This window comes from Coregonus lavaretus, assembly GCF_964263955.1.
Source record: "Coregonus lavaretus genome assembly, chromosome: 1".
Taxonomy (NCBI): domain Eukaryota; kingdom Metazoa; phylum Chordata; class Actinopteri; order Salmoniformes; family Salmonidae; genus Coregonus; species Coregonus lavaretus.
The window spans coordinates 14,002,698-14,025,692 of NC_139988.1; the positions used below are offsets into that span (position 1 = coordinate 14,002,698).

The 22,995-nt window shown below is 43.0% G+C and overlaps 3 protein-coding genes across 3 annotated transcripts; 1 reads left to right on the top strand and 2 right to left on the bottom strand.

The window, feature by feature from the left end:
- Positions 1–575: 575 nt before the first annotated feature.
- amz2 (archaelysin family metallopeptidase 2) lies at positions 576–7,161 on the bottom strand. The gene is given in 10 exon segments (XM_084158019.1): positions 576–812; positions 815–842; positions 965–1,047; positions 1,206–1,299; positions 1,471–1,617; positions 1,619–1,635; positions 2,671–2,794; positions 2,893–3,116; positions 6,243–6,528; positions 7,122–7,161. Coding segments are annotated over 9 exon segments (1,104 nt in total). The 5' UTR covers positions 7,122–7,161; the 3' UTR covers positions 576–711.
- Positions 7,162–7,210: 49 nt separating this feature from the next.
- On the top strand, positions 7,211–11,528 carry LOC311127910 (protein VCF1-like). The gene is made up of 3 exons (XM_084159809.1): positions 7,211–7,869; positions 10,594–10,717; positions 10,810–11,528. The coding sequence occupies exons 1-3, from the start codon at positions 7,595–7,597 to the stop codon at positions 11,059–11,061; spliced, it is 651 nt and encodes a 216-aa protein (XP_084015935.1). The 5' UTR covers positions 7,211–7,594; the 3' UTR covers positions 11,062–11,528.
- Positions 11,529–17,056: 5,528 nt separating this feature from the next.
- Positions 17,057–20,192, bottom strand: LOC311139204 (neuronal pentraxin-2-like; the record flags this gene model as incomplete). The annotated part of the gene is made up of 5 exons (XM_084174106.1): positions 17,057–17,293; positions 17,493–17,672; positions 17,924–18,168; positions 18,525–18,741; positions 19,737–20,192. The coding sequence occupies 5 exons, from the start codon at positions 20,190–20,192 to the stop codon at positions 17,057–17,059; spliced, it is 1,335 nt and encodes a 444-aa protein (XP_084030232.1).
- Positions 20,193–22,995: the final 2,803 nt, after the last annotated feature.

Genomic DNA, 22,995 nt, shown 5'->3' on the forward strand with positions numbered 1-22,995 from the left:
TGGTTAAACTAGTGCTGATTGAGATAAATCAGACAGTCTGAACTGAAGTCTCGATTAAACTAGTGGTGATAGAGATAAATCAGACAGTCTGAACTGAAGTCTCGATTAAACTAGTGGTGATAGAGATAGATCAGACAAATGTGTGAATAAAGATCTAGACTGCACACGGATGGATAAGGACTATCTACCCTGTGATTTCAGATCTGGTTTCGGGAGTCTGAAGAGGTTTCATACCTCCAGTGACTCACACTGAACAAAGGAAAGGGCGAACTGAACATCCTGGATGTAAGGGGTGAAATGAACACTGCAAGATTAGTTGTAAACTGGGACAACAATGTTATTAAAGCTTCCATGAACATGAAAACACTGTTTTGGCTCATGGTATTGTAAGAGAGGATACAAAGAATATGTAGAGGCCCGTTTTTAGATTTATGAAGTCAGCTGTGAAGAACAACACATCATGACACTGTTGTATTCAATTACTTTTTAATCTTCACGTTACATTTTTTAGACAATGCAATCACTTGTGAGAATCCTAAGATATTTTGGTACTAATAAAAAAGAAATATCACAATAATGTGTAAAGTCATTAAAGTGCTTTGAATAGAAATGTCCATTCTAGGATCTTCATCTCATCCTAGTGTATATTCATAAATCATATCCATTTCCTGAGTGTGACCATTCTAGAATCTAGAGGTAAATCTGGAGATTCTAGAATATCACTTCCTCCAGAATCTCCAGACACCTCCTGAGCCACTGTCTGGAGGTCTGGAAGGCCAGAGTGGGTTTAGGACAGTGGGCTGTCCAGGACTAGCTGCTCCCTCTAACCATCGCAGCAAGGTCTGAGAGAGACAAGAGATATAGGCACTCCAGAGTCACCCCATTATACTGTAGTATGGGATATAGACTGGCAACCAGGCTACAGAATACAGTGAATGAATGTCGATGCAAATTATGTGCTTACCTTGTATCTGTCAGCCATTTTGAATCCGGTGGCAGACTGCAGCTTGCGGAGGCAGACCGGGCAAAGGTCCAGGGGCCAGCGGTCTGACTCATTTTACATTTTAGTCATTTAGCAGACGCTCTTATCCAGAGCGACTTACAGTTAGTGAGTGCATACATTTTCATACTGGCCCCCCGTGGGAATCGAACCCACAACCCTGGTGTTGCAAGCGCCATGCTCTACCAACTGAGCTACACAGGGCCTGACTCCTCCAGGTGGTTGGAGCCCTGCATGACACACTGCATCCACTGGCAGTGCTTCACCCCGAATACGTGCCCTATCTCATGGGTGACCATCTGGAGCCAAACACAGGTAGGCATAAATGTGGGGGATAAGACTGAACCAATAACAATCCATTTCTAGACAGGGCCAAATATCAGACTTATGTTCAATATGCCACCCAATAGGACGATAGGGATTGATACTGAAACTGACACCATTCAATAACTCTGGGCTGTAGCATGTACCTTGCAGGACCTGAGCAGTAAGGTGCTGGTGATAGGAGGGGTGTAGTAGCCCTCAAACACAGAGTAGTCCCTCTGACAAGGCCTGATGCCTTTCTTTAGCCGCCCCGCGTAACTCCTGCTGTAGAGGTTGTCATCGTACCTGGTAAAAGCTGAACACTCCCATTCCTGCAGGAAGAAAATGTTCAGTCAATGTATAATTTTTGTTTGAGTAACATGATGACCACACCGCCCGCATTGCGTGCGCGAGCGTTGCAAAATAAATGTACACATTCATGCTATTCAATAATTTCATCCAAACTGCTTGCGCGCGTCAATGAGTGTCTGCGTAGCCAGGCGCTAAAATAGTTATTGGTTCTATTTTTGACGCATGACGCGCTGCAAGTCCCGCCTCTCCCATCTCCTCATTGGTTTTTAGGAGCACATACCCACATGGGTGATTGAAAGATGAACGGAGGTCCACACTCCAGTCCAGTTGGTGGTGCTAATGCACCTTAAAGTTGGTTGCCAACCACCATATAAAGTCTAAAGAAGATGAAGAAGAAGAAGAAGAAGAAGAAGAAGAGATTACTAGAAACTAACTAGGTTTCCCCTTTTATTTGTGGATTAATTGTCGGAGTATAGAACACAGGATTTTGTTGACTCAGTATGGGTGAAAATTCTACAAAGATCCAGAAAAAAAGGACCTTGTGCATTTCAGTTAAAATAACAACCCAATGTTTATATCCCAGGACAAAGTAGCTAGCAATAGCAAGCAAGCTAGCTAAATGTCCATACATTTTTCATGTGTTTTGACCTGTCACCATATAAATATATTGGTTCAGATATTTGAAAAACAATATCGCGTCTGGATGGACAAAATCAACATGTGCGTAATGGCGCATGCGGACACACGTGCGTGCCCGGTGTAGTCAGCATGTAAAGCACCACCTACTGGTATGTTAGAGTTAGAGTCAGAACAAGTTAAAGGAAAGCACCAGATTTGTAAAGAAAGTTGTTATCTGTAATACTTCCTTAAATGTAATCCTGGAGACCCCCTGGCATGGTGTTTGCCAGGGGGTCTCCAGGATTACATTTAAGGAAGTATTACAGATAACAACTTTCTTTACAAATCTGGTACAGTGCAAGCAATGGGATAATCCCATATTATAGGAATACAACTACATTAAAGTGTGTGCGTTCATTTTTAACATTAAATATCACCTTCAGTGAGGGAGGCCTGTCCAAACACAAAGTTCCAGGAGTCTTTGGGGTAGAGATCTATCATGGTGATGCCCAAGATGCAGAAGGCATCTTTAGGTTTCCTCTTCTTAAGGAACCAAATCCCCTGAAAGAAATTATGACAACCACCTTTCATTTATTTATTCTTTTTTTTTACCCACATTGGCCATTTGAGGGCCTCATTACACCTGACAAACCCCCCACAAAGGGGAACCCTGGTCCTTGACCCGGTGTCGTGAGCTGGTTTCTCTCACCTGCGTGGATCTGTAGATTGCGTGAACTGCTGTTGACCCTGAACGCACAGCCTGTGGCAGCAACGGTCACCGGAGGCAATAGCTTAACCACCAGCCCATAATAGAAGGCCTGGCAGTAGTCCCTTATCCACTCCACGTACTGGCCTGTCTCAGCCTCTGCCTCCCCAAAGGAGCCTGGGAAACAAGACACAGAGAGATGGATAGCTGAATAGTACCACTCAATGTTTGACCTTATTTAGGTGGAGCACCTCTCCCACATAGCTTTGTGGCACACCAACAATTGGTTTCAATGGAACATTCTGGTGTTTGTACTGTAGCCCTGAATGCTGTTTCTGTGGTTTTTGCACCTGGCTCAGAAGGAAAGAAAAACGAGGAAATGCACTGGTATGGTGCCCTATTACAGTGCCTTGCAAAAGTATTCAACCCCCTTGGCGTTTTTCCTATTTTGTTGCATTACAACCTGTAATTTAAATTGATTTTTATTTGGATTTAATGTAATGGACATACACAAAATAGTCAAAATTGTTGAAGTGAAATGAAAAAAATAACTTGTTTCAAAAAATTAACGGAAAAGTGGTGCGTGCATATGTATTCACCCCCTTTGCTATGAAGCCCCTAAATAAGATCTGGTGCAACCAATTACCTTCAGAAATCACATAATTATTTAAATAAAGTCCACCTGTGTGCAATCTAAGTGTCACATGATCTGTCACATGATCTCAGTATATTTAAATCTGTCCAGAGTCTGCAACACCACTAAGCAAGGGGCACCGCCAAGCAAGTGGCACCATGAAGACCAAGGTGCTCTCCAAACAGGTCAGGGACAAAGTTGTGGAGATGTACAGATCAGGGTTGGGTTATAAAAAAATATCAGAAACTTTGAACATCCCACGGAGCACCATTAAATCCATTATTAAAAAATGGAAAGAATATGGCACCACAACAAACCTGCCAAGAGAGGGCCACCCACCAAACCAGGCAAGGAGGGCATCAATCAGAGAGACAACAAAGAGACAAAAGATAACCCTGAAGGAGCTGCAAAGCTCCACAGTATCTGTCCATAGGACCACTTTAAGCCGTACACTCCACAGAGCTGGGCTTTACGGAAGAGTGGCCATAAGAAAGCCAGTGCTTAAAGAAAAAAAATAAGCAAACACGTTTGGTGTTCGCCAAAAGGCATGTGGGAGACTCCCCAAACATATGGAAGAAGGTACTCTGGTCAGATGAGACTAAAATTGAGCTTTTTGGCCATCAAGGAAAACGCTATGTCTGGCGCAAACCCAACACCTCTCATCACCCCGAGAACACCATCCCCACAGTGAAGCATGGTGGTGGCAGCATCATTCTGTGGGGATGTTTTTCATCGGCAGGGACTGGGAAACTGGTCAGAATTGAAGGAATGATGGATGGCGCTAAATACAAGGAAATTCTTGAGGGAAACCTGTTTCAGTCTTCCAGAGATTTGAGACTGGGACGGAGGTTCACCTTCCAGCAGGACAATGAATCTAAGCATACTGCTAAAGCAACACTCAAGTCGTTTAAGGGGAAACATTTAAATGTCTTGGAATGGCCTAGTCAAAGCCCAGACCTCAATCCAATTGAGAATCTGTGGTATGACTTAAAGATTGCTGTACACCAGCGGAACCCATCCAACTTGAAGGAGCTGGAGCAGTTTTGCCTTGAAGAATGGTCAAAAATCCCAGTGGCTAGATGTGCCAAGCTTATAGAGACATACCCCAAGAGACGTGCAGTTGTAATGGCTGCAAAAGGTGGCTCTACAAAGTATTGACTTTGGGGGAGTGAATAGTTATGCAAGCTCAAGTTTTCCGTTTTTTTGTCTTATTTCTTGTTTGTTTCACAAGAAAAAATATTTTGCATCTTCAAAGTTGTAGGCATGTTGTGTAAATCAAATGATACAAACCCCCCAAAAATCCATTTTAATTCCAGGTTGTAAGGCAACAAAATAGGAAAAATGCCAAGGGGGGTGAATACTTTCGCAAGCCACTGTATATTATATTATAATATTATTATGCCCCATTATATTATATTATTATGCCCTAATATTATATTATATTATTATGCCCTATTATATTATATTATAATATTATTATGCCCTATTATATTATTATGCCCTATTATATTATATTATTATGCCCTATTATATTATCTTATTATGCCCTATTATATTATATTATTATGCCCTATTATATTATTATATTATTATGCCCTATTATATTATATGATTATATTATTATGCCCTAATATTATATTATATTATTATGCCCTATTATATTATATTATAATATTATTATGCCCTATTATATTATTATGCCCTATTATATTATATTATTATGCCCTATTATATTATTATATTATTATGCCCTATTATATTATATGATTATATGATTATGCCCTAATATTATATTATATTATTATGTCCTATTATATTATATTATTATATTATTATGCCCTATTATATTATATTATTATGCCCTATTATATTATATTATAATATTATTATGCCCTATTATATTATATTAATATATTTTTATGCCCTATTATATTATTATGCCCTATTATATTATATTATTATGCCCTATTATATTATCTTATTATGCCCTATTATATTATATTATTATGCCCTATTATATTATTATATTATTATGCCCTATTATATGATTATATTATTATACCCTATTATATTATATTATTATATTATTATGCCCTATTATATTACATTATTATATTATTAAGGCCTATTATTTTATATTATTATATGATTATGCCCTATTATATTATATTATTATGCCCTATTATATTATTATATTATTATGCCCTATTATATTATATTATTATGCCCTATTATATTATATTATTATATTATTATGCCCTATTTGTGGTTCTTGTTCTTGAGCACAGAGTGGCAAACTAGGTGCATGCATGTCTGTGCAAGAGGTTCAAGTTATGCATGTTCTGTATTGGTTGCTGCACTGCCTTTAACTGTGGCAGTTCAAATATTCTATCTCTCATGACCTTTAGCTTTAGTTAAATCCACTTAGCTTCTCCCTTAACTCTGATTACTTACAGTAGCTGCTGTGTGTGGCTCAACAGTAGTGGTCAGCTCAATCACACACAAATGTGTTTGTTGTCCATGGCTCACCAGCTAATGGCATCCTGAATGATTCACTGTTATTTTCAGAGGATTTTGCTACTGCAGGGAAACTGTATCTCTTTAAAAGGTATTAATAGGCCATAGGGCTTGAGAGACGGCTTAGACAGAGAGAGTGTGGACCCACCGACCGATGATCTGAATGTAGATAGTACTGTGACCCTTGATGGGCATGCTGCTGTAGGGGTTGCTATAGAAACTCTGGAAGTCCTGCGGCTCCTCTTGGTGCGAGGGGATCCAGTCCGAGTCAGAGTGCACAGTGATGGGCTGGAACAAGGACCCATCCCCTGGGTGGAGACCCTCCTCCAGGAGCCTCCGCTCTTCTCGGCTGTACTTACGGTAGCGATCAGTCAGGTCACAGCGGCTGGACACCAGGGCGGTGCGAAGTGTCTCCGCAGGGTGCTGGATCACCTGCATCTGTGGAGCAGCCAGGTGGAGGTGAGGAGAGGACACAAGTGTGACATAAGGTGAGGTAAGAGTATGATGAAGTTGCCCAAAAGGCCTAGACACTGTAGCTCCCTCCTACTGGCATTGGTTAGAGTTTAATATCTGTACTTTAGGGCATCTTCCAGAGCCTTCTATGGCACAGGGACAGGTGAGACTAAGACTGCATTTACACAGGTTAGACAAAGTTTATGGCTGGGGCTGAGGCAAAATAAACTAAAAGCCTGACTTTCCTAAAATATATTTAATATTTGCTTTTTGTCTGTTGTCTTTAAGGTGAGGGACAAGTTTACACATGAAGTGCCAGTTAGGGATTTAGAATAGTCCCTATAATTCCCTACCTGGTGGAGGAATAAAAAATAACTTCTAAATGCCTCCTCATGCAACCACCAGTAACACAGCCATTCCTTACCTACCCAGGTAGATAGTATTACAGTGTATATCACTAGGGGCCACACAATCCAGGCACATTCTGTTCCCATATAAAGTTATAAAACACAACTTACATCTCAATAATGGAATTTCATAGAAAATATAAATATTTCTATAAGTAAAAGGTTGTTTACCTGCGACAAGTTAACAGTGTAACTGCCTCATATATGCAAAATGTAGCCTACTGTAGAGTTTGCAGATGCGCATTCGGTCGGTTTCCGGTTATTTGATCGTTACGTCATCAAACGTCATGTAAACACTTTCAGCTGGGTCTTTTTGCTAGCAGCAGAACACTCGCTAGCTTGTTCGGATTCGTTGTACTGTATTCTTTCTGATCTGTCATCTCACCAAGACCGAATAATAGTTTGACTGCTCTCAAATACTATCAACACTCGAGTTAAATTGACGTATTGGAGAAATCTCTCGCTTGTTTCGTTTAAGTTTAGCCAGCTTGCTATGCTAGCTGATTAGCTAGCTAAAGTAGTTTATAGCTAGCTAGTTTACAACGGCAAACGGTAGCAGAGAGAGACGAAGAGACGTTAACCGAGAAGTAAACTTGTTTACTGACAATCTGCATACATACTAGGAAAGTGACAGTTAATGCTACATGCTAAAGACTAACCAGTCAAGGGTTGTTTCCTTGCTAACCAGAGAGGCTATTCAACAAGCTAGCAATCAGATGAGATCAGAATGCCCTGACTGCTCGTGCGATAAATTCGGGGAAAACGCTGCTGTACGTCCGAAAATAGATTTTTTGCTCGACCAAAATCTGAGGGAGAGGAGTCGTTTCCTTTACATCCAAACGTGCTCAGAGGGCCAACTTCTTCTTTGTAACCAAAACAACCCACTGACAATCGTCTCCCAAATGTTGACAGAAAACAGGTGAGTGTTTTTCTTACAAAAATACCTCATTTGTATTTCTATTTATTAAGGATCCCCATTAAGTGTGTGCCCTCAGGCCACTACTCTACAATACAAAATCCATGTGTGCGTGTGTTAGCATGTGTGTCTCTTCACAGTCCCCGCTGTTCCATTAGGTCTATATATAAAAATAAATAAATCAGATTCTACTACTTGCATCAGTTACCTGATGTGGAATAGAGTACTATGTAGTACTGTGCGCCTCCCATAGTCTGTTCTGGATTTGGATTGTGAAGATAGGTTACTCTTTATCCATAATATAGCAGGGTGGTGTAAAGCCATATCACATACGTTTTTCCAGCAGCAGACTGACCGATAATGTCAAAAGCTGCACTGAAGTCGTAACAAAACAGCTCCCACAATCTTTTTATCATCAATTTCTCTTGGATAGCGGAATTACTTTTGCTACCCTCCAGGCCTGAGGGCACACTTTCTTGTAGGCTTAGATTTAAGATATTTCAAATAGGAGTGGCAATATCGTCCGCTATTATCCTCAGTAATTTTCCATCCAAGTTGTCAGACCAAGGTGGCTAGTCATTGTTGCTAGACAACAATACTTTTTTCACCTTTTCAAATTACAATGCTTGTCTTTCATATTTTGGTCAGTTATACTTGGATGTGTAGGATCGGCGTTTGTTGCTGGCATGTCATGCCTAAGTTTGCTAATCTTGCCAATGAAAAAATAATTGAAGTAGTTGGCAATATCAGTGTATTTTGTGATGAATGAGCCATCTGATTCAATGAATGATGGAGCGGAGTTGCCTTTTTGCCCAAAATTTCATTGAAGGTGCTCCAAAGCTTTTTACTATCATTCTTTATATCATTTATCTTTGTTGCATAGTATAGTTATTGAATTACCATCGACCTCAGTGGCCAGTGTTACATTTGTTTATGTCTCTCAAGTAGGCTAATTGATCTCTCAGCATATCAGTTTAACTTGAACAATATTTCACATGGTTGTTTTCTTCCCAGATAAGTTGTCATACCCATGGCTGATAATTTGAGCACATGTCTGCTCCTGTAACTATAAGGCTGTGCCTGAGATAGCCTCTCTCTATTTTGGGTACTTGGTGTTCTCTCTCTCACACATACAGTGCATTCGGAAAGTATTCAGACCCCTTGACTTTTTCCAAATGTTCTTATGTTACAGCCTTATTCTAAAATTGATTAAAATGTTTTTCCCCCTCATCAATCTACACACAATACCCCACAATGACAAGCAAAAACAGATTTTTAGATATTTTTGCTAATTTATTAAAAATTAAAAAATGGAAATATCACATTTACATAAGTATTCAGACCCTTTACTCAGTACTTTGTTGAAGCACCTTTGGCAGCGATTACAGCCTTGAGTCTTCTTGGGTATGACGCTACAAGCATGGCACACCTGTATTTGGGGAGTTTCTCCCATTCTTCTCTGCAGATCCTCTCAAGCTCTGTCAGGTTGGATGGGGAGCGTCGCTGCACAGCTATTTTCAGGTCTCTCCAGAGATCGAGTTCAAGTCCAGGCTCTGGCTGGGCCACTCAAGGACATTCAGAGACTTGTCCCGAAGCCACTCCTGCATTGTCTTGGCTGTGTGCTTAGGGTCGTTGTCCTGTTGGAAGGTGAACCTTCGCCCCAGTCTGAGGTCCTGAGCACTCTGGAGCAAGTTTTCATCAAGGATCTCTCTGTACTTTGCTCCGTTCATCTTTCCCTCGATCCTGACTAGTCTCCCAGTCCCTGCCGCTGAAAAACATCCCTACAGCATGATACTGTAGGGATGGTGGCAGGTTTCCTCCAGATGTGACACTTGGCATTCAGGCCAAAGAGTTCAATCTTGGTTTCATCAGACCAGAGAATCTTGTTTCTCATGGACTGTGAGTCCTTTAGGTGCCTAATGGCAAACTCCAAGCGGGCTGTCATGTGGCTTTTACTGAGGAGTGGCTTCCGTCTGGCCACTCTACCATAAAGGCCTGATTTGGTGGAGTGCTGCAGAGATGATTGTCCTTCTGGAAGGTTCTCCCATCTCCACAGAGGAACTCTGGAGCTCTGTCAGAGTGACCATCTGGTTGTTGGTCACCTCCCTGACCAAGGCCCTTCTCCCCCGATTGCTCAGTTTGGCCGGGCGGCCAGCTCTAGGAAAAAAAAACTGTTTTTCGCTTTGTCATTATGGGGTATTGTGGGTAGATTGCTAATGATTATAAAAATATATATATTTTTTTAGAATAAGGCTGTAATGTAACAAAATGTGGAAAAAGTGAAGGGGTCTGAATACCTTCCGAATGCACTGTACACCCACTTTCTCAATACTGGCCTAACAATATATACCATTTAGTAGACTCCTTTATCCAAAGCGACTTACAGTATACATGTTATGTATGTGTGGCCCCAGCGGGAATCGAACTCACAGTCCTTGGTGTTGCAAGCACCATGCTCTACTGACTGAGCCACACAGGACAACAGACACAAACTTCCTCTCTGTCTCTGATCCGGTCACTCTCTCACGTTTACTCTCTCACGTTTACTCTCTCACGTTTACTCTCTCACGTTTACTCTCTCATGTTTACTCTCACGTTTACTCTCACGTTTACTCTCACGTTTACTCTCTCACGTTTACTCTCACGTTTACTCTCTCACGTTTACTCTCACGTTTACTCTCTCACGTTTACTCTCCTGTCTGTCTGTCTGTCTGTCTGTCTGTCTAGGAAGCGTCGGCGTGGTGGAGACAATGAGGGGGACCAGCTGAACCCCCAGGCCAAAAGGTCAGGAGGGGGGCAGGAGGGTCACGCCCTGGTGTCCAAGCTGGGCCAAGACGTCTGGGACTCTGAGGTGACAGGACACACACACACACACACTTGTGACGGTTTGTGCAACAAGTATTTTCTGTAAGTCCTTCCTGTTTTCTTCTGTCTGTGCTCCAGTCGTCCAGCAGTGACAGCAGTAGTGGTATCAGTAGTCCTGAGAGGGCAGGGGGAGGAGCCAGCACCAGCACATGTACACAGAGCCAGAAGAACTGCACTTCCCAGGGTCTCCTCAGTCCCTCGCCAGAAGACCCTTCAATTTCCTCGTTGAGTCTCAATGGCGGCAGCACCCCCTATGACCACATCAACAGTGTTCTGAGGGAGGCCCACTTTAGCAGTCTCCAGACCAGAGGTCAACCAGGATCTACGTGACCTCAACTCACCCCTGACCCTTCACTCCTGACCCCCGTTACCCCACTGGAACAAGCCCCAACTGGGCAGGGTCGGTCCAGGTAGAAGTTGCCCGTAGGCTCAAATCTAGAATCAACTTTCCCCAGATTTGTGTCTAGGAGCAACTTCATCCTATTGGCATCCATGTCGTGGCAGATTAGGATATACATCCTTTGGGCTCTGGGCCCAATCCATCCCATTGTCCCTGTGCTGTACATCTTACATGAAGCACACCTACATATCCAATGGCCTGTCCACTGTGGTACTACTATATGCAGTATGTATGTACTCCAGCACTTTACTGAGGCGTGTACTACTCTGTGTTGGTCTCCTTACAGGAGTGACTTCTTGTTGGACATTAACATCGCCACTGGTGCTATCTACTACAGAAGGACATCTGTATGAGTGTCTAAAGTGCTGTATCCTAATTAATAAAGAGAAGCACTTTATCCTGCCTGTTATATTCTTGTCCAGGCCAATACTCATCATGCTGAGTGTGAGTTGGTGTTGATTAGTCACTGTGGTTACCTTCTATGATTGTCGCCTTGGCCTACAGGTTGTCCAGACGGAGGATTTCAAGCCACACTGCCAAGTTTCTTGCACTGATAAGATGAGGTGCTTTGCAGAATAAAGGCTAAAGTTGGGGTTTGTACTTGTGTATCCATGTAGGCAGGTTTCTGTGAAACTGCCGGTGTACCAGTTTGTTTTGTTTAACGTTTCAGTTCCATCAGCTGCAGCAAGCATCGACTGCTCATCCTCCCACCACAAAACATGTGAAGGGACCATGATTACACTCACTCGCACATAAGTCATTTTTCTGTGACAATAACAGGCCACATTCTCCATTGTTCAGAACATTACAGAATGTTCCAATGGAAATGTTTTTGTTTGTTTGTTTCTCTCCCATTCTTGATACACAGGAAACTGTTGATTGTGAAAAACCCAGCAGCGTTGCAGTTCTTGACAAAAACCGGTGAGCCTGGCACCTACTACCATACCCCGTTCAAAGGCACTTAAATATTTTGTCTTGACCATTCACCCTCTGAATGGCACACATACACAATCCATGTCTCAAGGCTTAGCAATCCTTCTTTAACCTGTCTCCTCCCCTTCATCTACACTGATTTGAAGTGGATTTAACAATGACATCAATAAGGGATCATAGCCTTCACCTGGTCAATCTGTCATGGAACGAGCAGGTGTTCTTAATGTTTTATACACTCAGTGTATTTGTTAGGTAATCGACATCTGTGGCTGTTGTTTCTTTACAAGCAGTCTACTGTTTATATAGTGGTTACATTGCATAGACCAGTAGCTTTAACCAACAACGGGACAAGGCCTACGTGGCATTAGTAATGCTTAATTAAGACATGAGCAGCTCAAATTACAAGATCATTCGAATAACTTCAGTTGTACTTTTGTAATGTTAGTTACCCTGACCCAGAAACTGGCCTTCAACTAAACAGCCTCTGGTAGAACAGAATAAAAATTGAAGGATTTTTATAAGTTTCACACGACTGCATTGCAAGAACGTGAATACAGCGAAGACTGAGTGGACACTGACCCTGGCCCACTTCTATTTAAAACATACCACATTCCATTTGTTTTCCTATAGAGAGAGTCAGGGAGATGTTTTCACACTAGTCTGTAGGAGTCGGTAGGTAGGAGTGTCCCTAAATGACGCCACCTTTGAGCTGCTCATGTCTTAATTAAGCATTACTAATGCCACGTAGGCCTTGTCCCGTTGTTGGTTAAAGCTACTGGTCTATGCAATGTAACCACTATATAAACAGTAGACTGCTTTTCAATAGTGTTTTATTTGTCCTTTTAATTTTCCACATACTTGTTAATTTGGCAATGGTTAGCATCGTAAAGCGCATCTGGCACAACATCCTCAAAAGGCCACATGAAAAGTAAACATTGTCTCTTGAGCAAAATCAACATACAGTATCTCAATGAAATAACTTCACACACCCAACATTGTTTTCATGGAAAGAGACCCTCATACACGTGAACGTATTGTTCATATCGTACATAATGAATTGTTCTTAGCTGCTTGAAAAATTATATGTACACATTTAACGGTAACAATGCTCCAATATAAATGACACTTTCTTTGTTCTTAAACTACCACTGCACAGACATTGTAGACCAAAACAAACCAACGTGTCCCTAAGAACAAGAGGATAATTACAGAACAGTTTTGTGAGACAACAATATAAACTGCTGCAGGCATTGAGGTGGACTTGGGGTATTGAAAACAGTATGGGTAATAATGGATAATAAAACCTTATCAACATTATAGTACAACAGACATGATGCCACAAGTACAAGAACACCGATTTCCACACGTAACTATGGAGTGGTAACAAACACTAACTCAAAGATCAAAACTAGTCCGTCATCATCTCTGCTATAGGTTATTGAAAACCTTCACCATAGCAGTCACCTTGCTTCCATGTTTGATTGGATATTCCCCTAAATCTGCTCAGGCTATCTCCAGTCAAGGTGGAGAAGGCTTTAATGACTTTCATCAGGAGACGTAGGTTACTGTACAGTGGGGGAAAAAAGTATTTAGTCAGCCACCAATTGTGCAAGTTCTCCCACTTAAAAAGATGAGAGAGGCCTGTAATTTTCATCATAGGTACACGTCAACTATGACAGACAAAATGAGATTTTTTTTCTCCAGAAAATCACATTGTAGGATTTTTTATGAATTTATTTGCAAATTATGGTGGAAAATAAGTATTTGGTCAATAACAAAGGTTTCTCAATACTTTGTTATATACCCTTTGTTGGCAATGACACAGGTCAAACGTTTTCTGTAAGTCTTCACAAGGTTTTCACACACTGTTGCTGGTATTTTGGCCCATTCCTCCATGCAGATCTCCTCTAGAGCAGTGATGTTTTGGGGCTGTCGCTGGGCAACACGGACTTTCAACTCCCTCCAAAGATTTTCTATGGGGTTGAGATCTGGAGACTGGCTAGGCCACTCCAGGACCTTGAAATGCTTCTTACGAAGCCACTCCTTCGTTGCCCGGGCGGTGTGTTTGGGATCATTGTCATGCTGAAAGACCCAGCCACGTTTCATCTTCAATGCCCTTGCTGATGGAAGGAGGTTTTCACTCAAAATCTCACGATACATGGCCCCATTCATACTTTCCTTTACACGGATCAGTCGTCCTGGTCCGTTTGCAGAAAAACAGCCCCAAAGCATGATGTTTCCACCCCCATGCTTCACAGTAGGTATGGTGTTCTTTGGATGCAACTCAGCATTCTTTGTCCTCCAAACACGACGAGTTGAGTTTTTACCAAAACGTTATATTTTGGTTTCATCTGACCATATGACATTCTCCCAATCCTCTTCTGGATCATCCAAATGCACTCTAGCAAACTTCAAACGGGCCTGGACATGTACTGGCTTAAGCAGGGGGACACGTCTGGCACTGCAGGATTTGAGTCCCTGGCGGCGTAGTGTGTTACTGATGGTAGGCTTTGTTACTTTGGTTCCAGCTCTCTGCAGGTCATTCACTAGGTCCCCCCATGTGGTTCTGGGATTTTTGTTCACCGTTCTTGTGATCATTTTGACCCCACGGGGTGAGATCTTGCGTGGAGCCCCAGATCGAGGGAGATTATCAGTGGTCTTGTATGTCTTCCATTTCCTAATAATTGCTCCCACAGTTGATTTATTCAAACCAAGCTGCTTACCTATTGCAGATTCAGTCTTCCCAGCCTGGTGCAGGTCTACAATTTTGTTTCTGGTGTCCTTTGACAGCTCTTTGGTCTTGGCCATAGTGGAGTTTGGAGTGTGACTGTTTGAGGTTGTGGACAGGTGTCTTTTATACTGATAACAAGTTCAAACAGGTGCCATTAATACAGGTAACGAGTGGAGGAAAGAGGAGCCTCTTAAAGAAGAAGTTACAGGTCTGTGAGAGCCAGAAATCTTGCTTGTTTGTAGGTGACCAAATACTTATTTTCCACCATAATTTGCAAATAAATTCATTAAAAATCCTACAATGTGATTTCCTGGAACTTTTTTCCTCAATTTGTCTGTCATAGTTGACGTGTACCTATGATGAAAATTACAGGCCTCTCTCATCTTTTTAAGTGGGAGAACTTGCACAATTGGTGGCTGACTAAATACTTTTTTTCCCCACTGTGTGTGAGTCCTGGGACGTAGGTTACTGTATGTGAGTCCTGGGACGTAGGTTACTGTACGTGAGTCCTGGGACGTAGGTTAGTGTACGTGAGTCCTGGGACATTGGTTACTGTATGTGAGTCCTGGGACGTAGGTTACTGTATGTGAGTCCTGGGACGTAGGTTACTGTACTTGAGTCCTGGGACGTAGGTTACTGTACGTGAGTCCTAGGACGTAGGTTACTGTACGTGAGTCCTGGGACGTAGGTTACTGTACGTGAGTCCTAGGACGTAGGTTACTGTACGTGAGTCCTAGGACGTAGGTTACTGTACGTGAGTCCTGGAACGTAGGTTACTGTACGTGAGTCCTGGAACGTATGTTACTGTACGTGAGTCCTGGGACGTAGGTTACTGTACGTGAGTCCTGGGACGTAGGTTACTGTACGTGAGTCCTGGGACGTAGGTTACTGTACGTGAGTCCTGGGACGTAGGTTACTGTACGTGAGTCCTGGGACGTAGGTTACTGTACGTGAGTCCTGGGACGTAGGTTACTGTACGTGAGTCCTGGGACGTAGGTTACTGTACGTGAGTCCTGGAACGTAGGTTACTGTACGTGAGTCCTGGAACGTAGGTTACTGTACGTGAGTCCTGGAACGTAGGTTACTGTACGTGAGTCCTGGGACGTAGGTTACTGTACGTGAGTCCTGGGACGTAGGTTACTGTACGTGAGTCCTGGGACGTAGGTTACTGTACGTGAGTCCTGGGACGTAGGTTACTGTACGTGAGTCCTGGGACGTAGGTTACTGTACGTGAGTCCTGGAACGTAGGTTACTGTACGTGAGTCCTGGGACGTAGGTTACTGTACGTGAGTCCTGGAACGTAGGTTACTGTACGTGAGTCCTGGGACGTAGGTTACTGTACGTGAGTCCTGGGACGTAGGTTACTGTACGTGAGTCCTGGAACGTAGGTTACTGTACGTGAGTCCTGGGACGTAGGTTACTGTACGTGAGTCCTGGGACGTATGTTACTGTACGTGAGTCCTGGGACGTAGGTTACTGTACGTGAGTCCTGGGACGTAGGTTACTGTACGTGAGTCCTGGGACGTAGGTTACTGTACGTGAGTCCTGGGACGTAGGTTACTGTACGTGAGTCCTGGAACGTAGGTTACTGTACGTGAGTCCTGGGACGTAGGTTACTGTACGTGAGTCCTGGAACGTAGGTTACTGTACGTGAGTCCTGGGACGTAGGTTACTGTACGTGAGTCCTGGGACGTAGGTTACTGTACGTGAGTCCTGGGACGTAGGTTACTGTACGTGAGTCCTGGAACGTAGGTTACTGTACGTGAGTCCTGGGACGTAGGTTACTGTACGTGAGTCCTGGGACGTATGTTACTGTACGTGAGTCCTGGAACGTAGGTTACTGTACGTGAGTCCTGGAACGTAGGTTACTGTATGTGAGTCCTGGGACGTAGGCTACTGTACATGAGTCCTGGGACGTAGGCTATTGTACGTGAGTCCTGGGACGTAGGCTACTGTTTGTCAGTCCTGGGACGTAGGTTACTGTACGTGATTCTTGGGACGGCTAATATGTGTACCTTACACTGCCCATGCCACACGCAAGCCTAAGCCAGCCTCACATGCCAAATCCAGTGTCATTAAGTCTGTGTTTGCCAGTGTGTGTGCGTGTAGAACTGGATCTGTGTGTAGTAGAATCATCTGGAATCAGCCTTTCCTTACACAGACAGCCAAACAAAACACATTAAAAGCATTACACGTAGCACGTACAGTAGGCGTCAAGATCCAGAACATGACTCTCAACACGTCACAGACAGACATTCATCCTAAGACTCAGTCTCAGACAGCCGGTCCTGGCATATCTCTAGAGGCAGTTTGGCTGCTCCTCCTCCAAACACCTCCACATCACTGTCCAGCCAGGACACCACGTTCCCGGGGGTGTAGGAGGAACAGTTGGCCATGGTGAGGATGTCGGCTGGCTTCAGGACCTTGTCCCAGATGTTAACCTGGCTCAGCTCACCCACAAAGGCCTGTGTGGCGTCAAAGCGCCCGCCCACCATGTCCTGTTGAGGCCATAAACGACAGGCCTCGTTAAAAACAACAACAATAACATCATCCTCCTATTCGCTGTGGACCACCAGGATGAGCCTGACTCACTCAACCTAATAACTGGTCTCTACTGTACTTTCTCTAAACAATGTTCATTTACTTTAAATGTAATTGTGTATCCTACAGATAGGGGGTGCTAGTCAGCAGCTTCACCTGTTCCTGCCCCAGTATGATGGCTCCTCCAGGTTTGATGCGGTGCCAGGGGGCCAGGTTGTCCCCTGCCCCCAGCTTCTGACCATCCTGGTAAGCTTCCCACAGACCATCCCTGGTGGTCCAGGTGATACAGATGTGTTGCCACCTCCCGTCACCCACCGACAGAGGCAGCTGAGCCACCTGGACAGGTAACATAGGAGAGGAGTGTAAGGTAGGTACAGATGCTTACAAACAGAAAGGAGAAATACACATTAGAGGGAGGAAGGTTAGGATTTGGTAAAGCTGGTATAAAACTACAAATCAGCAACCTCATTAAAGATCTAATTTAAAACCAAGAACCAAGACTCCTGTCAATAACGATAGGCTCTCCCTCAAAGATCAGCAATACTAAGAATCACTATGAATCCTTGAGTAATTTAGAGTGCCCTTACCTTGTCATTGATGAGCAGCTCTATGGGGTTGTTGCCCCACTCGATGAGCACAATCTCATTGGCCTGTCCTGGCACCCCGTAGGAGAACGGGGTGCCTATGCCAGGGCCGGCGCTGGACCGCAGCCACATGCACAGCGTGAATGAGTACATCTCAGGAAGGCTCTTGGCCATGCGGCCATACAGGTAGTTAGTACGCAGAGGGAGGACAAGCTTAAACTGCTCGGGGGACTTGAACCCACCGCCACCTACAGAGAGAACAATGGGAGAGTTGTCTATGAAGTCACCTCTATACTTATACACAGTACGAGAACAAAATGATAAGCCAATGTTTGTCAGATTTGATCTAAAGCCTCAGTCATTTACTGCAGTGGGGTACAGTAAGTGAGCGGCAGTGATTGGGTCAGTTAGTGGGATAGTTGATAGTAGATTGAATGAATGAATGACTCATTGTGTTTACAATGTGTGAGTCTCCCTGTTTGTGATGCAGGTGTGTACTACTGTCATCTGATTGTGTACACAGACATACTTTTGTGCGTGCGTGAGTATGTCTGTATGTGTCCTTGTGTGTCTCTGTCATATCTTTCCTTTTGCAGTGATTAACCTTTCTCCAGCTCATTGATCCTGGTCAGCAGGGAGTTGAGGGCGCTCTCTGTCTTCTGCCTGTGGGCTGTGGTCTCGTTGTAGAGCAGATACTTCTCTTCCTCTAGGTTGTTGACCTTACTGAGCAGCTGTTTCTCCAGGTCTCCCAGCCTGCGCTGCAGCAGGTCTCTCAGCTCGCTGGGGAACAACGCTCCCGACGTGTTGGCTCTCTGCTGCTGCTGCGGGGACAAGATGGAGACGTCACAAGACAATTAAATAAGTGGAGACAATACAAGATGGTCACATACAATTAGTGGAGGTTAACGCAGACAGTCTGTGGAGGTTGATAGACGTCAGAGGTCAATTTGTATTGATGTCTGAGATGTGCTGCTTCCTGTCTCTTTTATTTGTCACCTTTTAATGTGTGTAATTTTCAAAGATCATTGGCTGAGTGGAAATCCCCCACACTGTGTGTAGGCTAGTATGTTATCAGAAGGCCCAGGAGTTGTTTTCCTGGCCACATGACCTGACTAGGGAAAACTCTGGCCCCTTTATTGTAACTCATGGAGAACATTGGATCTCTCCAATTGTCTCACCAGTTTCCTAAGCCTGTTAATGCATAATGAGCTTAAACACCTTCTACTGTGTGGTTGAGCTTGATACCGTCATGCATTTGGTTCCTAATGTACTTTTACTGCATGGCCTAACGTGGATTACCTGTGGTCCGGGAAGCTCTTTAAGCTAACAGATGGTACTACACTTATACAAGCTAGGATTGGATTTACTGAAATTGTATTTTGATCTGGAATGAAACATAGCTCTGTAAGAGAGCTAAATATCTATAGAAACACATCATATCCTTGGTCATTTGAATGAGCTGTTACTATTAAGAGGTGATATGACATTTGTTGAGTAGCGTGACATAGGGAACTGAATCACTGGAGGATAAAGGAGATAGAAGGCTAATCCATTTAGGGTACGCCTCCACATTGTTGCAAAAATAGAATCATATAGGCTGCAGGCCAAAATAGGAGCAAAATTAATGGCCACTTAAAGTTGACCACAGCAACAGGCGTCCACTTTGGATTCAATGACGTAATAAGCAGACAATTTAAAACAACATTAGGCCTATTTCAGATGTATTTAAGTCACACTGATAACGATAATTTTCAGCACTCCCTTTCCATGATTTAGGACCCAAAGAGTAATTTATGGTTACTGTCCCGCGCCTTACCTCTAGGTTCTCCAGTCGGTCCTTCAGACTCTGCATGGTCTTCCCGAGGTTGTCGATTGTATCATTGGGATCTCTGGGTACATCTCCCATTGTGTTCTGATTATTTTTGTCTTTACTCCAAGATCCACCACTATCATACTTCCCTTCCTCAGAGGCTGACTCGCAGATGGAGAGCTTGGTGGTCAGCTCGTTTATGGTCCCAAGTTGGTTGACTATCGTCTCTTTCTGTTGGAGAACCGTTTCCCGGAGCTGCATGACTGTGTTCCCCAACACTTCCTCCTGAGCCGCCGGGTTTGGTTCCGGAACTACGGGGCCCAAACAAGTGTCGGCGCCAACGGCGATGGCTCGGCATAGGAACCGGGTTCCAGGATCCGGGTTGTCATCCTGTCCACGCACAAGCTTCCCATAGCCCAGTCCCAGTGCGTAAAAACACAACAATCTCAACAGAGATAACATACCAGGGCAGTATTTTGGTCGTTAAACTTAATAACGGGTGGCGCCTAACCAATTATTATGCATTTCAAATCCGGTGCATAAAACACGCCGTGAAAACGGTAAATTACTCGGATTAAAGGATATATATTGTTTCAAAACGTTCTCATTCCATACAAAATAAAATAATGAAAAGTAAATAAACTTAGGCGATGGTAAAACCACATGAAGAGTCTGGGTTAACGCTAAAAGTATCCCTGCTTCCAGTCAGCCTTACTGCATTTAATGGTGCTGAAATGACAGCGAGTTAAGAAGATTACTGTCAGACGTATGGCGCGGTTGGATTTGGTTGTAGTATGTTGACATAACTACAGTCTGTATAGGTAGGTTCTGTATGATGGACAAGTCATTTTTGAGTTGTGTATCTAACTGGTACTGTATGATCATTGACATATCAATTGAAATAGATGAGCTATAACAATGTTCAATATTCCATACACTAAAAATTAGGGGTTCAACCAGGGTTCTTCTAAGATCCTCGAAGTTCTTAGAAGAACCTTAAGGTTCTTGGCACTGAAGATTGCCCCCAAAGGGTTCTTCCAAGAACCCCATAGGAGATGGGGTTAATCGAAGAACCTTAGTTGGTGAGGGTTCTTGCAGGAACCTAACTGCCCAACTGAAACATTTTGATTTGAATTTGAAAGGACAGCAGGTGCAGGCACTTAACTGAAAAATGTAAAGGTCTCAATTTAAGGTAAGGTTTGTCCCTTGTGTGTTCTAAATGTATATTGTTTTATGATGATACAATCTATCTTTTCATATTTGTGCTAATCTTTCTAAAACAGAAAATTTACAACATTCCATGGATATCCTCTGTGGTCCTCTGTAGCTCAATTGGTAGAGCATGGCGCTTGTAACGCCAGGGTAGTGGGTTCGATCCCCAGGACCACCCATACGTAAAAATGTATGCGCACATGACTGTAAGTCGCTTTGGATAAAAGCGTCTGCTAAATGGCATATTATATCAATCAACAAAGAGGTAAGAATATGTAGGCTATAAGAATATGTTGAAGGCTAGCTGTATTGGGTGCAGATGACTGAACTGCCCTCTTTTGTGTCTGTGTCTGCAGGTATACAGACAAGGAGGCATACAAAGGTATGTCAATTGGTATTGGTATGTTATGCAGATCACATGAACCATCCTCCTCCCTTACCTCTTCATTGAATATCCCATAGGCCTCTACATTATGGACAAGGTATGCGTATGAAAAGCATTATCAAAACAGTTTTTTTCATTCACATTTACCACAAAAACCACTGCAAAATCATTCTGGCTATGGATACGGAGAACATCAACACATTAACATCAACACGCCAGAGGATATACCCATTGCACTTGGGCTCTGCTGGGAGTTTACCTTTGGATTTTTAAATTCTGCTTTGCCACTAAAATCATAATAAACACTGACAACTCAAATATGGTGTTATTGTAAATATATATGGTGCATACGTAAAAATGTATGCACACATGACTGTAAGTCGCTTTGGATAAAAGCGTCTGCTAAATGGCATATTATTATTATTATTATTATTATTATTATTATTATTATTGTTGTTGTAATTGTTATGCATATAACAGGGGAGGGGAGGGGGGGTAGTTCAAAAATGAACCCCAAAAGGTTCTTCAAAAGGTTCTTTGAGGATCCATTAAAAGGGGTTATTTGAATAACCTTTTAAAGGGTTCTTCAAAGAACTTATAGGGGTTGGCCTACAGTTTCAATTTGAAGTACCCCTAAAGGATACTCCAGGAACCTTTTCTTTTTAGAGTGTATCCTTAGAAAAACGATAGTATTAAATAAATGAGGGAAAGGCTTCACACATATGGTTCAGATCCATCAAACACCAGTACTAAAGGCTCTACTGGGGTCACAGGTGACAGGATAGGTCGTTTCTTATACAAACAGGCACAATGGGGTTTTCTACCCCACCTACGAGTGGTGCAGTGGTCTAAGGCACTGCATCGCAGTGCTAGCTGTGCCACTAGAGATCCTGGTTCGAGTCCAGGCTCTGTCGCAGCCGGCCGCGACCGGGAGACCCATGGGCGGCGCACAATTGGTCCAGCGTCGTCCAAGTTAGGGGAGGGTTTGGCCGGCAGGGATGTGGGTTCGTTTCCCACGGGGGGCCAGTATGAAAAAAAACATGTATGCATTCACTAACTGTAAGTCGCTCTAGCACAGCCACAAAGTCAAAATTGGCTATCTACATTTCAGCAGACGCTCTTTGTGGCTGTGCTATATCGTAAAAATTAATGAAAACAAAAATGGGCTTTTAGTCTTAATTTAACGTTAGGGTTCGGCATAAGGTTACCAGTGTAGGTAAGGTTAGGTTGAAAATCACTCTTCTTAAGAAGAGAAATTGTAGAAATAGGCGGGCTTTATGACTTTGTGGCTGTGGTAACTAGTGACGACCGCACAGTGGGAGGGTTATGAATACTCTGACACCACCAATGGAAAGATCAAGAACCGCCTGCCGTGATTTACTAGACACTGAAAGGAGGAGAGGAAAGTTGATGGAATGATGGAAAAGGAGGTGAGTAGAGTTGACAAGGAAACAGATGTCTAACAGGACAATATAAGCATTTAAATTGTTGCCATTTTATCATTGCCACCATGCACAATGATTAAGTCTGCCTGCCCTGGTCTCATAGACTAGATGTAACATAATAAATGTAAATCCGGGATACTCAAATTAGTATGATTTGTTACAGTTTGGTATGGTTACATAAGACAGGTTACTTAAGGCAAAAACTAATGGAGGGAGGTTAGTC